Raw genomic sequence first — 16427 nt, forward strand, 5'->3', positions numbered from 1 at the left:
GATTACAAAGCAAAAATAACTGCGCATAAAACATACAATGAAGTGAGCACAGAAAATATCACTGAACCAGAAAATGTGGGAAATATTAGAACATAAGAATTAATATAGTTCACAGTCTCCACCCTGAGATGTAGTTGCTCAAAGAGCAGTTTCCTCTCAGTTTTAAGTATTGCTGTACACATGCTGGAGCTGAGAGTATGTAGAAGGCTAATGTCTGCAGTACTGTGGAGGAAGGAGAGTGGAAGACTCGAGGTATGAAAATAATTCTGCATGTTAAAATTGTATCACTTTCACATACTGCATTTGCACTCATTTAATTCTTACAATAACACTTCAGGGGGACACGTCAGCAACACTGTTTCCATTTTATAACCAGAAAACAGGTTAAAAGAGATTAAATACCTTGACAAAAGTTACACAACCAATAATAAAAGAACTGGGCCTCCAACTCAGGTCCTCTTACTACCAAGTCTTTGCTCTCCATTATATAGTCTCATGGAAAGAGTTCCAGATATGACTGACATGACTGATAATATAAAATTTATGCAACACAATCTGAAACATATTTAGTGACTTAATGCATTTCATACCTACAGAATCATTTACAGCTTTGATAGAACTTTTATGAATTATATCTCAGACTCACTAGCAATCTATAAGGTAAGCAGGGTAGGTTTATTCCCATTTTAGAGAAGAGGGTATTTAAACTCAAACCAGTATGACTTTCCCAAGGTTACATGGTACTATAATATTCATAAATTCTTGTTGAAAGATTTTAATAATGCTGCATATTTATAATTGATAAGCTATGAATATTGATATCATAATTATAAGACCTGCCTAAATGTAAATTATGCCAATTATGTATTATTTTATGAGATAATATATAATAAATGCTTAACAAAGTATCTAACACATAATGAATACTCAATAAATTAGATAGTCAAAACCAAATGTCAATTTTTCCTGATTCCATTTCTTACCACATCTGTAATCATTTTAATCGTGGAGAATTGTTTTTATTCTTGGGAATGTGGGCACCTGGCTTTTACATCATAATGCATTTTCTATCCCAAGTCTCCTCAAAGCCTAGACTCAAAAGGAAACAAATAAAGTACTTTTTCTCTCTCCATCCTGTGGCCATAACTACCAAATGCTCTAGATCTGGGACCTGTAAACTTCTGCGAAGTGTCAGGCAGTAAATACTTTAGGCGTTGTGAGTTTTGGGGGTCTCTGTTGCAATTACTAAACTATGCTATTACTATGCAAAAGTAGTCATAGACAATATATAAAGAAATTGGCATGGCTGTACTTCAATAAAACTTTATTTTAAAAACAAGCCACTGGTCAACTTTGGCCCACAGGCCTTCAAGGCCCCTGCTCTAAATAACTGAATTGGGGAACTGCAAGAAACCCAATGAAATGCTCGCACTGCAATGGTAGGAGATGTAGGGGTAAGGAGTAAATGAAAAGGAAATATATTTTAACATTTGCCTCCCCAAACCTGTATCTCATAATCTGAGATTCCTCCTGTAGATTTTCCCTCTTTTTCCTCCCTATCTTAACCTGAGAAATGTTTGGACCACATAGTCCATGGTTCTAAACTTTTCAATTCACTTTGGTTGTTTTCAATACTGCATGACTCAAGTTAATAAAATAAAATAAAAATAGACCAAATAGCTTACGTACAGTAAGCCCCATGCCTCCAGATGTGATAAACAGTTCAAGTGCAAGTGACAGACCAGATCTAAAATGCTGAGAGATGAGAGGGCAGAAGCATACAGTATTCCATTCAAAGAAGCAAAAGACCAGTAGAAACACTGAGATAAAGACTGAGGACTTTGTTGCTGATAATTGATCCTATGCACCTTCAACTAAACATTGACAGGTAACAGATCTAAACAAGTTATTTTTGTACACATAAACATGTACAGCTTTAGTGGAATCACTGCACCCATATGCTGGGCTAGAAACAGAACTGAGGGTATGTGGGAGGCAATGGAGGTATTATGGGTAAAGAAGAAGATTCAAAATATAAGGATGTTAACAAAATCAATAAAATTAGGTGTATCTAACTGAGGTGAAGGCATGTCCCACACTACTATTTTTGTTTTCCTTGGAGAGCCACAAGAAACAGGATTGAAATTTCTAGCTGGAAATGTACCCTCCTAAAAATAGTTGGGACCATAAAATTTTATTTGTCAAACTGAAAATTTTTAAATAATTATCTTTATTTTGAAGTAAAATCAACAATTCCCATAGAACCCTCATATTTATTCTAATGGGCAATTCTTCTCTTCAAAAAGTATTCATTTAAATGACTAAATACATTTCTTGGTCCTTCGAGTATTTCCTATGTACAATGTTAGGAACAATAAATTATTCTCAAAAGAATGATAAAAATATAATCTAAGATGTGAAATTAGTATATGGAATAGGATTTTGACCAAAATAAAACACATATGATATTGGTCAACATTTAGTATTAAGCTGAGGAATACAGTAAAGAAATAACATGGAGTCACTATAGTCAAGCTGCTAAATTTACTAATATCAAGTAATTTGAGGCATTAGGAAATGATTCTATTCTTGCTTTAACTAGCCTGAAGACTTAAATTTTTAAACTTTCCAGTCTTGCCTCAATGCCTGGATAGACATCAAACCTACAAATAACACTGATTACCCCCTGAAGAACAATGTTCACATATCCAGACCACCTGACATTCAATATCCAGACCACCGGATATTCATTATCAAATCACAGGTCATCTAGAGGATTACCATCTTTGGCCAATCCAGAGGCTATGAACACAGGACTGATTCTTCTCAAGAATGTACTTTTTACTATAAGAATGCTTAACTTTTCTTTCTTTGAAACACTTCTGGGTTCTTGCCTAGCTGTGTTCCCAGTCTGAAAGCTCTAAGACCCTTGAATAAATCTTTATAATTTATTTCTAGCCAAAGCTTCCTGATTCTTTTTGGTAGTTTGACAAAGCAAATGACAACTATATGCTAATATTTATGTACTAATTTTATCAGATTAAAAAGAAATAAAAACTAAAATCCTTCACATAATTTATTCTTGAACAAAGGAGTGTTTAATACATTCAATACCTAGTCATCAAATATTTGTATTTGTAGATCATTAAGCAAGACATAGTAAAACAACATTTTCTTATGGTTGTCACTATGCTACAGCTATAGTATGTTCTTCCATACTAAACCTATTGTAATTTAGACTAGACTTTTTCACTTTTTAAAATTTTTTCTTTAGCTTTCTTTATAATTTTTATTTTTTAATTGTAATAAAGTATACATAACAAAATTTACCAGTTTAAGCAGTTTTAAGTGTACAGTGCAGTGGCATTTACAATGTTGTGCAACCATCACCACCATCCATCTCCAAAACTTTTTCATATTCCGAAACTGAAACTCTGTGTGCATTAAACAATAAGTCCCCATTCTCCTCTCCCACCAGCCCCTGACAACTACCATTCTATTTTCTGTCCCTTTGAATTTGACTATTCTAGGTACCTCATAAAAGTGAAATCATACACTAGTTGTCCTTTTGTGACTAGCTTGTTTCCCTTAGCACAATGTCTTCAAGGTTTATCCATATTATAGCATATATCAGAATTCCTTTCCTTTATAAGGTTAATAATATCCCATTACATGTATCTACTATATTTTATTTATCTATTTATTCATTAATAAACACTGAGTTGCTTCCAACTTTTGACCATTTTGAATAATGCTGCTATAAACATACATGTGCAAATATCTGTTTAAGTCCCGGCTTTCAATTCTTTTGGATATATACTCAGAAGTGGAATTGCTGGGTCATATGGTAATCCTGTGTTTAATTTTTTAAGGGACCTCCACTGTGGCTTACACCATTTCACATACCCACCAACAATGCATAAGGGTTCCAATTTCTCCACATCCTCACCAACACTTTTGGGGAAAAATCCGTGGTTTTTTGCATTTTTTGTAATAGCCACCCAATGAGGTTTTTATGTTTTTTTGTAATAGCCACCCAATGGGTATCTCATTATGATTTTGACTTGTATTTCCCCAATGAATAGTAATGTTGAGCATCTTTTCAATGTGCTCATTGGCATTTGTATATCCTGTTTGGAGAAATGTCTATTCAAGTCCTTTGCCCATTTTTTAATAGATTGTTAAGACTAGTCTTTCTTATAACCAAATATGTTTGCCAGTGGTTGCACTTCGGTATTTTTCACATGATAAACTTTTGTGGTTTTTATGTTCTTTAGAAATCAGAGTCACTGATTTCACAATCAAATATTCTATCAACATTTTTGATCTTTCAGGGTAAGTGACTATTACTTATTCAACATACTTTTGATCTTTGTGATTAAAGATACTATGGTCCAAATAATGGGCTGAAGGCTGTAATACTGCACTAATGCTAAATGAAAAAAATCATTAGCATTCATGAAATAAATATTATATAAATTTTATCTAACATTTATTTTTCATACAAGTATGGCATTTCTTCTTATCTAGCATTGCTTCCTTAAATTTATGGATTTATTTCCCAGGCCTATTACCAAACGGGGAAACAATTCTGTTCTGTCGACAGAGTTTTTCAATGGTCGTTAAGTCTTGGCATGTTTATCTGGCACAAGCTATGAAACATTTAACTTGTGAAGGTTCTGAAATAACTACTCCTTTGACATTAACTAACATTGTCACCTTTTTTCCCTCTTGCTGGTCTCTGGTCCCCAAAAGGTTCTTTAAATAGGGAGCCACTATATCCACATATTAGAAATCAGAGAAAAACGGTAAAACCAACTGATTCTAGATTTATACCATATTTCAAGGCCCAGGCTATGTCTTTGCTTCTGGAATTTGAAAGCATTGAAGAAACAGCTCAAACTCCTTTTCAAGTCTTGGACTTCTCTTTTATTGATCAATAGTATAAGAAAAATCAAAGTATCTAGGAACTTGAATAGTTCAAGCATACATTTATGCTAATAAAATGTCATGAGATGATACTCACTGCATATCCATAATGATACCCAGCAGAGCTCTTTTAAGAAGAGCAATTTGTCTCTTTTAACATATTGGAGAATCATTCTGTCCATGTTCTAATCCAGTAGATTTTCTTAATCCCAGTTTCATAAAGAGTTTCCAAAGAAAACTGTAATAACATTCCTTATCCCAGTAGCAACTCAGTATTGGCTTTAAAGTGGTATTTGCTACTGGAAAAATATATTTATTTAGAAATTATATATATGGATAAACTTGCCTTTTTCATTTGTGTTTAAATAATTACAAATGTATAGGAAATTAGTCAAAACACTTTTATTAAATATTATATCTTCAAGCTAAAAATTTTGAAGATAGATATCTTAGGTTTACTCTACCACCTGAAAAATATATTTCTTCAACAAAATAAATTTCAGCTGAGGCTTCAAACCTGGGATGAATGCCCTATGTGCCAGAACACAATGCAGGCCATGCTAAAACATTATGAAATCAGTTTTGCTGCCCTTAGCTTATCGTTCATTTGAAAGTATACAAGAAAAGGTAGACAGGTAAATAAGACTTTTAGTAAGAATTTCCTTAGAAAGAATTGTCATTTCACCCTGTCAAAAGGGAGGAGCAAACTGTCACCCCTTTATTTCAAGCCACATGAGGGAAACTTCATAAAAAAGTATCTGAAATCTTGGCCTGTGTTCTGAGATTTTGAAATTACCAAAGACTTGACATGTACTTACAATTACGTCAAAAGCAGAATCTCAGAGGAAAGGCGGGGGTGGGGAATGGGTAGGGAGAGGTTAATCAGAGAACTTGTATGCATAAATGTATAACCCATGGACTCAGACAACAGTATGGGGAAGGCCTGGGGGTGGGGCAGATGTGAGGTAGAGGGGATCAATGGGGGGGGGGAGATATCTGTAATACTTTCAACGATAAAGATTTTAAAAAATTATGTCAAAAGCAAAATGTTATGGTTACATCAGTTAAAAGCTACAGAACTAACAGATCTGGGAGTAAACTCTACTCCTCCAATAGTGAAGAAGAGGAAGGAGGAGTTTTCCCTACGGGTCAAATGGGCCATCAGGAGAGCAGAACTAGTTCATTTAAAGGAAATTTTACTCCTGAGGGCTGACTATTGGACAAGGTGACCTGAACAGATAGGCTCTTTCTAAAGAGGACCAAAAAAACCCACAGAAGCTGAAGGGGAGGAACTACAGTCTGAGGTCTCCAAGGATCTGACAAAGCTCCCCATAAGACAAAGAGCCACCAACTGAGCAATCAGCCCTACAGAAGGCTCCAATGCAGGGCTCCAACTACATTAATGAAATAATGGCTTTTGGGTACCCATTAACTCACTTCCATTTCCTTAAGAAGTCCTCATGAGGTCCAAGTGGAATCCTGCAATCTATCCATACAAGGACAGAGATTAAGAAAATGCCATTGGGAAATTCACAAAAATTAAACAGGCACTTTTCGAACTTTTTTCCTTAAAAAAGGGGGGGGGGGAATTTTATTAAAGGGCGTTCATACTGTTCCTACTATAAAAGTAGTCTGGTCAAAAATATAATGTATTGTTTATCCTTCTGGAAAGAAAGAATAATGAAGTTAACAGGAAGAAATAAATATTTTTAAATGTGGTATAGGAAATTCATACTGCTAAATTTTTATAATTAATAATATGCTCAGAATATACAAAGGAAAAAAGGTCCAACTTAAAATTAAATTGGTAAGGAAAACATCAATAGAATTCTAAAAGTATAGAGAGGTACAGAATGGTCACTTTAAAAAAAAAAAAAAAAGACTTTAAAAAATATAAAAAGGTCATTTTGGAGATTCTCTCTACCTAATGGCACACAGAAAACCCTACAGTTTTCCCCAAAAGACATTCCTAGTGAATTATAGCTTTTTAAACACTGCCCCCTAATGTTCATATGCAGCTTCCTCTGAAATGATAGACAACTGTGCTAATAAAAATAATCGGTCCTTCCTCCCTTGTGATCAGTATAGCATTTTTGTCCTGCAGACCAAATTTCACAACCCGAGGCAATCTCAACCATACAACAGTCAGAGTACATTAAAGTAAATCTCCTAACCATTCCAAGATTGCTCTCATAAGCAATAAGGCCAACATGAGAGTGAGAAGGACTATTTGGGCTTGGACAGCACTGACAAGACAGCAATACCACTGGGAAACATTAGGAAAGTCTAGGATCCCAATCATAACGTGCAATTTTAGACTGTTCTAATCAGTCTTACTAAAAAATAAAAAATAAAAACCCACACTGATTACCAAGAATATCAAGCTTCTAAAGAAGAGATGGCCCTTGCTTTATATACACAAAAACTCACGACTCATAAATGACCTTTGCTTCTAAAAGAATATTGAAATTTAGACTGCCTTATGAGAAAATTTTTTCATGACTTCCACCATTGCAAATATGATTAGCAACAAATGAAAGAGAATAGCAAAAATATTTTATTCTCAACTAGAGCTGTTCAGTGCCTTGTAATCACAAAATCCATGTCATCACTTAACAATGATATATGTCTAAGTATGAAAAGCATAGTGGCACTTAATACTATTAAGTCAAGAAGCCTGAGTTTTAAACCTATTAAATAGCTGTGTGACCTTAGGTACTTTAACTGTTTTGGATCTGTTTCCTTAACAGGAAGTAAAGGAGACAGAAATGTATGGGTGTGTTTCTAATGATTGTTAGGAGATGTGGATGTAGGGGATTATAGAATTATGAGAGGTATTTTTTCAGATTACACATGCCTCTCTGCATCACCTCCTCATTCCCCCATCCCAATTACTTAAAAGCATATGATACCCCCATTCTACCCTTAGCTGAAAACTTCTGAATTATATAATCTATATCCTCAGCCCCTTGCTGCACTAAAAAGTTAATACAGGTTCTGAGAACTGGAAGAAAACTTAGAGATTCTCTAGTCATAAACCATGGCCCAGAACTTTTGATTCTAACTATAGTTAGTTACAGATGTGGAACTTTGGAAAGTGTGAGTCTTCCCAAGTGGATTAGCATTTTATTTGGCTAGGTGATGTGATAAAATGCATTGTCATTCCCAGTCTTCCCCTTCTCAGAGTCCACGTCCTTGCCATGTGACTTTGTAGTTCCTGCCACTAGAGTAGAATATATTTTATCACTCATTGGTATTGAGCTTAATCACATGACTTTCCCTAACCAAAAAAACATTAGCAGATGTGATGTGAGGAGAGGCTTTAAACTTGCTTGTGAGATTGGGCTTGCTCTCTTGTGCACTTACCTTTCACTAGGAGAACTTGCATTTGGTAGCCACTGGTCCAAGGAGTATAAGAGCATGTACAACAAACCAGGCCCCACCCTGGTGACTCCCTAAGACCCTGCCTCACTCAACTCAAGTGGCACCCGAGGTGCTCTTTTAGTGGATGAGCCTTACAGACAGCTGGCAGGCAATGACAGGCCTCAGGGTGCAAGATGTCCTCTACCCGCCAAGACTATCATTTAAAATTGAAGGAAAGATAAAGAGCTTCCAGACAAGAAAAAGCTAAAGTAGTTCATCACCACCAAACCATTATTACAAGAAATGTTAAAGGGACTTCTTTTAGAAGAAAAAGAGGGAACAAGAACATAAATATCACAATAAAATGACAAAATTATGTACCTATCAATAATCACTTTAAATGTAATGTATTAAATGTTCCAATCAATTGTGTAACTGAATGGATAAGAAAACAAGATCCATATATACGCTGTCTAAAAAAGACCCACTTCTGATTAAAAGACACACAGACTAAAAGTAAAGGAATGGAAAAATGTGTTTCATGCAAATAGAAATGAAAAACAAAAAGCTGGGTTAGCAATACTTATATCAAATGCCTCAACAATTACATTTCTGGGTATTTATCAAAAAAATTCCAAAACACTAATTCAAAAAGATATATGCAACCCTATGTTCATTACAGCATTATTTACAACAGCCAAGATATCAAAACAACCAAAGTGCTCATTAATAGATAATTAGATAAAGAAGATGTGGTACATATATACAATGGAATATTACTCAGCCATCAAATAATGAAATCTTGCCCAGCCAGGCGTGGCTCAGCGGTTGAGTATCAACCTAGGATCCAGGAGATCAGGGTTTGATTCCCGGTCAGGGCACATGCCCGTGTTGCGGGCTAGGCAGCTGATCAATGACTCTCTCATCATTCATGTTTCTATCTCTCTCTTTCCTCTCTCTGAAATCAATAACGATATGTTAAAAAAAAAAAAAAGAAATCTTACCATGTGAAATAGCATGGATGGAGAGTATTATGCTCAGTGAAATAAATTAGACAGAAAGAGACAACTACTATATGATTTCACTTATATGTTGAATCTAAAGAACAAAATAAATGAACTAACAAAACAGAAACAGACTCATAGATACAGAGAACAAACTGATGGTTGCCATATGGGAGGGGGGTTGAGGGGCTGAGTGAAAAAGATGAAGGAATAAATAAGTACAGATGGTAGTTACACTATAGTCATGGGGATGTAAAGTACAGCATGGGGAATTTATATAGTCAATAATATACTAATAACTATGTATGGTGCCAGTGGGTACTAGACTTATCGGGAGATCACTTCATAAATTGTATAAATATTTAACCACTATGTTGTACATCTGAAACTAACATAAAAGAATACTGAATGTCAACTGTAATTTTTTAAAAAAATTTTAAAGAATAATATCTGGCAGATCATTGGCCTGCCATAAATATCTGGTGGATGAATGAATAAACACTAAAAAATATTAATTTTTCTAACAAAAACTATTAATATAACTTTCAATTTTCAAAGACACTTTACTATATTGCATCCCTAACAGTTAAGTGCTTATAAAATATGTACAACTGACAAATATGATGACTGTTTTTCCCCTTTGGCCTAAATACATACACCCTCTCTCTGTCTCTCTCTCTCTCTCTCTCTCTCTCTCTCTCTCTCTCTCTCACACACACACACACACACACACACACACGAAGTTCACTACAAAGGCTGAAGAACCTGAAAGACTTTACAGCAATCTTTTCCTTGGTTTAGCACTTTTGAATATATTGAAGAGATATGTTGAGTTCTTGTATTTAATCTTAAAGCCAATTAACATTTCAACTGTAATTCTATGTGAGTTAATAGTACTTTGCAAATATCTACAAATTAAAAAATTAGCAAAAATTATGGACAGACAATTCACAGAAATTTAAACTGCCAATAAATATGTGAAAAATGTTCATTTAGGTTAATGTTTTTAAAGGTTAATTTTTAGGAACCTTAAATGTCTTGGGAGGGAGGAAGAGCAGAATCACTTAAAGAAAACCAACATTAGTAAGAGGTTTCTTATAGAAACTGGAAAATCTATTTACTGATGAGTACGTGGTACTGAAATACCTGTGATGGAACAATAGACGATATGAGGAGCAATCTTGTCTATCTCTTCATATCCCAGGCCCATTGCAGACAGTTTGCCAGGGACATAATTTTCCACAAATACATCACAAACAGCTGCAAGCTGAAGGAAGAGGTGAAGATGAATCAGACTTCTTAAAGGACTGCCAAACTTTCAACAAATCTTCACATTATAGAATTCTAATTTCAGTAAACAAAAGTGATCCTCACTTTCGTAATAGTGCAGAAAAAAAAAATCTCAGGAAAAGTGGAATTATGAAGTAGAATTAGATTAACAGAAAGGCTCTGGTCTTGAGCTTTTATGTTGATCTAATACTTGAAGTATTACTGCCAGTAAAACAATGGCTATTAAAGCTTTCAGTAAATACCATGGTATTAAATGGATTCTGCTTATGTTAAATGTAAAAAATATCTAAGCTACATGGTCCAAATATGTTTTCAGAAGTCTAGGTAGAAAAATTAGAATATAAGGATAGAAAATATATGAAAAACATTTCTTAAACCCTTTACCAAAAAGCTAAATACAATGTCTTTACTATTTCTCCATCTTTATTATGTGATATTCCTCATTACAATATGCACATATAGGCACTTAACACATGTAAACATGATTCTGAAATGCTCTCATACTTTTCAGATGCTTTCTTTCCAAAGTGTGTTAAATGTATTTAATGAACCATTTTTTTAAAAAACTATTAAACCCAGTGAATCAATAACTGTCTAAAATAAAACATAGGTTTTAATTCCTATATCACTGCTATAGGAATTAGAGGATAATGAAACACTGAAAACCTTAATCATAAAATTTTTTTCAAAATTTCAATTTCAAATCATTTTTAAAGTAATCATAGAAATTATTCTAGGTTATCCAGAGAAATTCATTACAGTGATTCTTGAAAACATCCAAGTACCTAATAAACTATTCAATAAAATTTTTAATTGACATGGTGACATAGATTTAGATACATTCACACACATACAACTAATGTGATAGAATCAGACTCTAGATCAGGGGTGAGGCAACTTTTTCCATAAAAGATCAAATAGTAAATATTTTAGCCATTGAAGGCTACATACATTATTCTTTATTTTTCTTTAACAATCTTTAAAAATGTAAAATCCATTCTTAGTCCATGAGCGATACCAAAACAAACCTGATTTGGCCTACATAGTTTGTCAACCTCTGCTCCAGATGGAAAAGGCTGAACTAACATAAACTTTAGATAAAAACACATACATAAACTGAGTGTTTGTTTATTGCTGTGTCACCAAATTTGAACTGTGTATACAGAATTGCCTGACTTAACCAAATTTGGGGGGAGGGGAGATCTTAGGACACATCTCCAGGAAATAAGATGTCATCCTCCAGAGCTCCTGAAACAGAGGTACCAAAAGCCTAGGTAAGCACCTACAGGAGAGGAATAATAATATATTAAGATAGAAAGGTTTGCCCTGGCCAGCTCTGCTCATTGGTTAGAGTATCATCAGCCCAAAGATTGAAGGGTCTCGGGTTCAATTCCAGTCAAGGGCACGTACCTCAGTTGCAGGCTCGATCCCAGGCTCCAGTGTGGGAGGCAACCAATCAATAAAACCTATTACATTGCTCTGTGGACACAGTATGGATATTATGACTGTCAACTAATTAACATGTAAAAGTATAGATAATGTGTTAGAAAGTTATCAAATCATATTGCCATGGAAATACCAGGCTCCAAGGCGATCGGGGTTCGGTTCCCGGTCAGGGCACATGCCCAGGCTGCGGGCTCGATCCCCAGTGGAGGAGGTAGCCGATCAATGACTCTCTCATCATTGCTGTTTCTATCTCTCTCTCTCCCTCTCCTTTCCTCTCTCTGAAATCCATAAAGATATATTTAAATAAAATTTTTAAAAAAATACCAGATTTAAAATAAATTTAAAAAAATACCAGAAAATCTTCACACAGATGATTTTCTAAGCAGAGTTTTGTTTTTCACACAATCTGTTTTTGGTTAACCTATTTGACAAAGGAATCATATTTTTTGGAGCTCTCAAGTATCCAACTGATTGCTTGGTATAATACTTTGGAATCGTTTCTATAAACTAGATTCATTATATTAGCAATCATAGCCACCAAGGTCTGAATACAGATGTTATTTTACTATTCTTAAGGCTAAAAAAGAAATCCATGCCATAAAGAATAACAAACTAGGCAAAAATAATTTTTCCTCTAGGCAGTAAGATACATAACTTATGGATGATATAACTAGCTAAAATCCATAGACATGAAAAATGTCTCCAGACAACCTAAGTTTAATATGAGCTGAAATGTACTTTATTGTTATCAATCAGAGAAATCAAGCCCATAATAAAACTTAATTTAAAATTGTTATAGTGTGGTGGAGGACACTGGCAATATCCAAGGAGAGTGAAAAGGAAGTCCCAGTAATTCATTTATTTTGGTCAGAATTATACACGTAGGCCTAAAATATTCAAGTGTTTTAGTAGTAAGAGTTATGAATTCCACCTAACACTGTCCCATTGAGAAGCCCTATTAAATGGTACAGTATTTTGTTCAATCAAATCTGAAACCTTGACTATTCAGGATAAAATATGAGAATATCCTGAAATAAAAGCAAAGAAGTAGGAATGGTGAACACTAAAAATGAAACTAAAAAACACAGAACAGAAAGAAATAAGGAAAGAACAATCTCTTAGATAAATAACAATAATTACTGAGAAGATTAAAAGAAGGGCCTAAGCATGAAGACAATGGGAGTTGGGTCAAGGTTAGAGTAGCCACTGTAGAGAAACAGATCAGAGCTATAATAATAAAGGACAATTTAGAAAAATCAAACAAAGTTTCACCTGAAAAAAAAACCCTAAATTATACTATAGAAAAGATGTAGAAAAAAAGGGCAGTAAGATCAGGGAAATTATCAAGCTTTGGGTTCAAAATGTATCTAGTAAACAAAAATTCTAAATTTACTGGATTGATCCAACAGAACCAAAGAGGATGGTCACTAATTCTCATCTTAATAAATTTTTAAAAATTATCTTGCCCAGCCGGGCATGGCTCAGTAGTTGAGCATCGACCTAGGATCCAAGCGATCAGGGTTCAATTCCTGGTCAGGGCACATGCCCGGGTTGCAGGCTCGATCAATGACTTTCTCATCATTGATGTTTCTATCTCTCTCTCTCCCTCTCCTTCCCTCTCTCTGAAATCAATAAAGATATATTAAAAAAAAAAAATTATCTTTCAATTAGCCTAATAGAAAAGGAAAGTAGCAACAGAACAATGATATTAAAGTTGATTCTTTGGTATAAAACAAATTTGGGGATTTGGTTCTCTAATCAAGTAGGCTTACTTCCATTAGATTAGACTTTAAACTTTAACAAAGATGGCAAACAAGTTCTATTTTCACATGAAGAATTCAATTTCATGTGCATCAGGAACAAAAATAATTCTAACAACCCTAAGAAGTAAGGACTATTATTATCCCCACTTTACGGATAAGGAACCTGAGGCATTCTTTAAGTAACTTGCCTGAAGTCACATAGCTGGTAAGTAGAGAAGGGATCTGAATCCCAGCAGTGGAACCCTAGGATATGCCCCAAACCATTCTGCAATCCTGCCCCTCGAGGGAAGATACCAAGATCATGTCTGGAAACACTGGCCATCTAAATAAGTGTTAAAAAAAAAGCTTGAGCCCTGGCTGGTGCAGCTCAGTGGTTAGAGCATTGGCCTGTGCACTGAAGGGTTGCAGGTTCAATCCCTGCCCCAGTTGGGGTGCATGGGGGAGGCAACCAATTGATGTATCTCTTTCACATCCATGTTTCTCCCTCCCTTCCTCTTTCTCTTTCTCTCTCTCTCTCTCCCTCTCTCTTCCTCCCTTCCACTCTCTCTCAAAATCAATGGACAGAATATCCTCTTGTGAGGATTAACAACAACAAAACAAGCTTGGGCTCTCCAGTAATATGACCCAGGGTTCAAATTTCAGCTCTTCCTTTTACTAGCTTTGTGATCTTTAGAGCACCACTTGAGCCCCAAAAGACTCACTTCCCTCCCATGAAAACGAAGATTCTAATGCCTCATTTATTCTGAGGATTTGAGGAGATAAAGTAAGTAAAGTGTCCAAGTCTAAGATCTGAGACAGAGTAGGCACTCAGTCAGTAACAGCTAGTACTGCAAGTGAACACCCTCAGTGTGAAGAAACATTATACACAATATACAAGAAATTATAAAGCAAATTATACTTACTATAAAAGGAAAGTTAAATTCTTAAATGGCATTTATAGAAAAATTACAAATTGTCAATGAAATAAAGTTTTAAAACATGTTTACTCTGTTGTTAAATCTCTAATTACAACCCAGGTGGTATGATGTCCTTCATTAAGCATACTGTACCTCTTTGATGATTTTCACACCTTTTGGATCCTTGATATTAACAGCTATACTCTAAAAATTAAAATATATGTATATTAAAATGGCATCATAAAGTTTTTTTGTTAATACTGACAGTTCAGCAAGGTAGCCAGTCATATCATAGATTCTCCTCTTAAAGCAAATGTATTTTCCTTCTGAAGAAATATTTAAATTCATCTTTACTGATTTTATTTGCAATTTAGATATGTTAGAATGTACCAAGGATTACAGTAAACATGCTTCAAATACCAAATGTTAGGCACTTATCAATCTCCAAAATAATAACAAATGTAAAGAACCATTTAATAAAATTATTTCCATTATAAACCATTATAAATTCTCATGAAATGTTTTAAATTAGTAGAGAAGAAAAATTAGTAAAGTTATATTGTTTTATTTGGTAACTGTTGAATGAATAAAATTTCACCTTATTTGAAATGTTAATTACATCTACAAAAACAGGATGGAAACAAACAGGCGGGATATAAAAAGTTTCGTTTTTACAATAGAATTACACAAAGAAAGCAGAAAAAAATATATTCTTACTTTTTTATTTCGATTTACACTGAGAAAATAAGTACTTTCTGTCCCCACAAAAGGTGGCCCCCAAGTTCGTGTATCATCACCAGCTCCTGAAAATAATAGTATGAACTATTAATCTTTAACTTTGAAACATCATGAGACATTTCATATTAATAGTCTCACTCATCATATATATTCACAGGTGCCTGAACAAAATCAGTTCAATTCAGCGGCATCAGCAATGTAGAGGAGGCCATAAGAGTCCATTAGAACCATCCAAACTCTTTACCTGTTCATGTTAATCACTAAATCTTTCCATATCCTTTCACTAAAATTCATCCCTGAAAGTCAAAATCCAGAAGGAAATATCCTATGGGTAGTCTTTAGATTTAATAAATGGCAAATTTGAGGGGGGAAAAATTGCCCTCAGTTTTTGGCAAGCAATTCAATTTGTGTTTATTGGCATTAAATATGCAAAGAAAATGTTGAGTGTGCAAAAGCTGTTTGTTAAATATCATTTAAATCAGAATAATGATAAGTGTTCCCCTAGCCGATTTGGCTCAGTGATTAGCAAGTAGGCCTATGGACTGAAGGGGCCAAGGGCCCGTATATATCTCAATTACAGGCTAGATCCTTGGCCCTGGTCAGCATGCAGGAGGGAGGCAACCAATCGATGTGTCTCTCTGACATCAACATTTCTCTCTCTCTGGCTCTCCCCCTCCCTTCCATTCTCTTTTGGGGGAAAAAACAAACAAACAAAAAAAAACAATGGAAACAATACCCTCAGATGAGGATTAACAAAAAAAAAATAATAATAAGTGATAAAATGGCATAATACAATGGCATCTGAGCCTACAATAAATACACCATCAAAAAATTCTGCAGCAACAACAAATCAGAAAAGGCAAAATAAGTTATTGAGTAGCTAATTCAGCTAATTTGAAATACTATTTTAGAATAAAATTTTATTTGTCTACGTCTTGCTTCAAGGTAAAATTTTTAAAAACATCAAACATAGAGTATTTTATTCTGGATATAAACTT

General features: G+C 34.5%; 1 protein-coding gene across 10 annotated transcripts in view; it reads right to left on the reverse strand.

Annotated features, from left to right (window-relative positions):
• Nucleotides 1-16427, reverse strand: part of SUGCT (succinyl-CoA:glutarate-CoA transferase) — an 844228-nt gene that overhangs the window by 806939 nt on the left and 20862 nt on the right. For all 10 annotated transcript variants that reach the window (XM_081148082.1, XM_081148079.1, XM_081148077.1 and 7 more), the window contains exons 4-6: nt 15409-15494; nt 14845-14895; nt 10443-10563 (exon numbers count right to left, since the gene is read on the reverse strand). In XM_081148082.1, the coding sequence (XP_081004208.1) occupies nt 10443-10563; nt 14845-14895; nt 15409-15494 (258 nt within the window). The remainder of the gene's footprint in view (nt 1-10442; nt 10564-14844; nt 14896-15408; nt 15495-16427) is intronic.

This window comes from Miniopterus schreibersii, assembly GCF_964146895.1.
Source record: "Miniopterus schreibersii genome assembly, chromosome: 9".
NCBI lineage: Eukaryota > Metazoa > Chordata > Mammalia > Chiroptera > Miniopteridae > Miniopterus > Miniopterus schreibersii.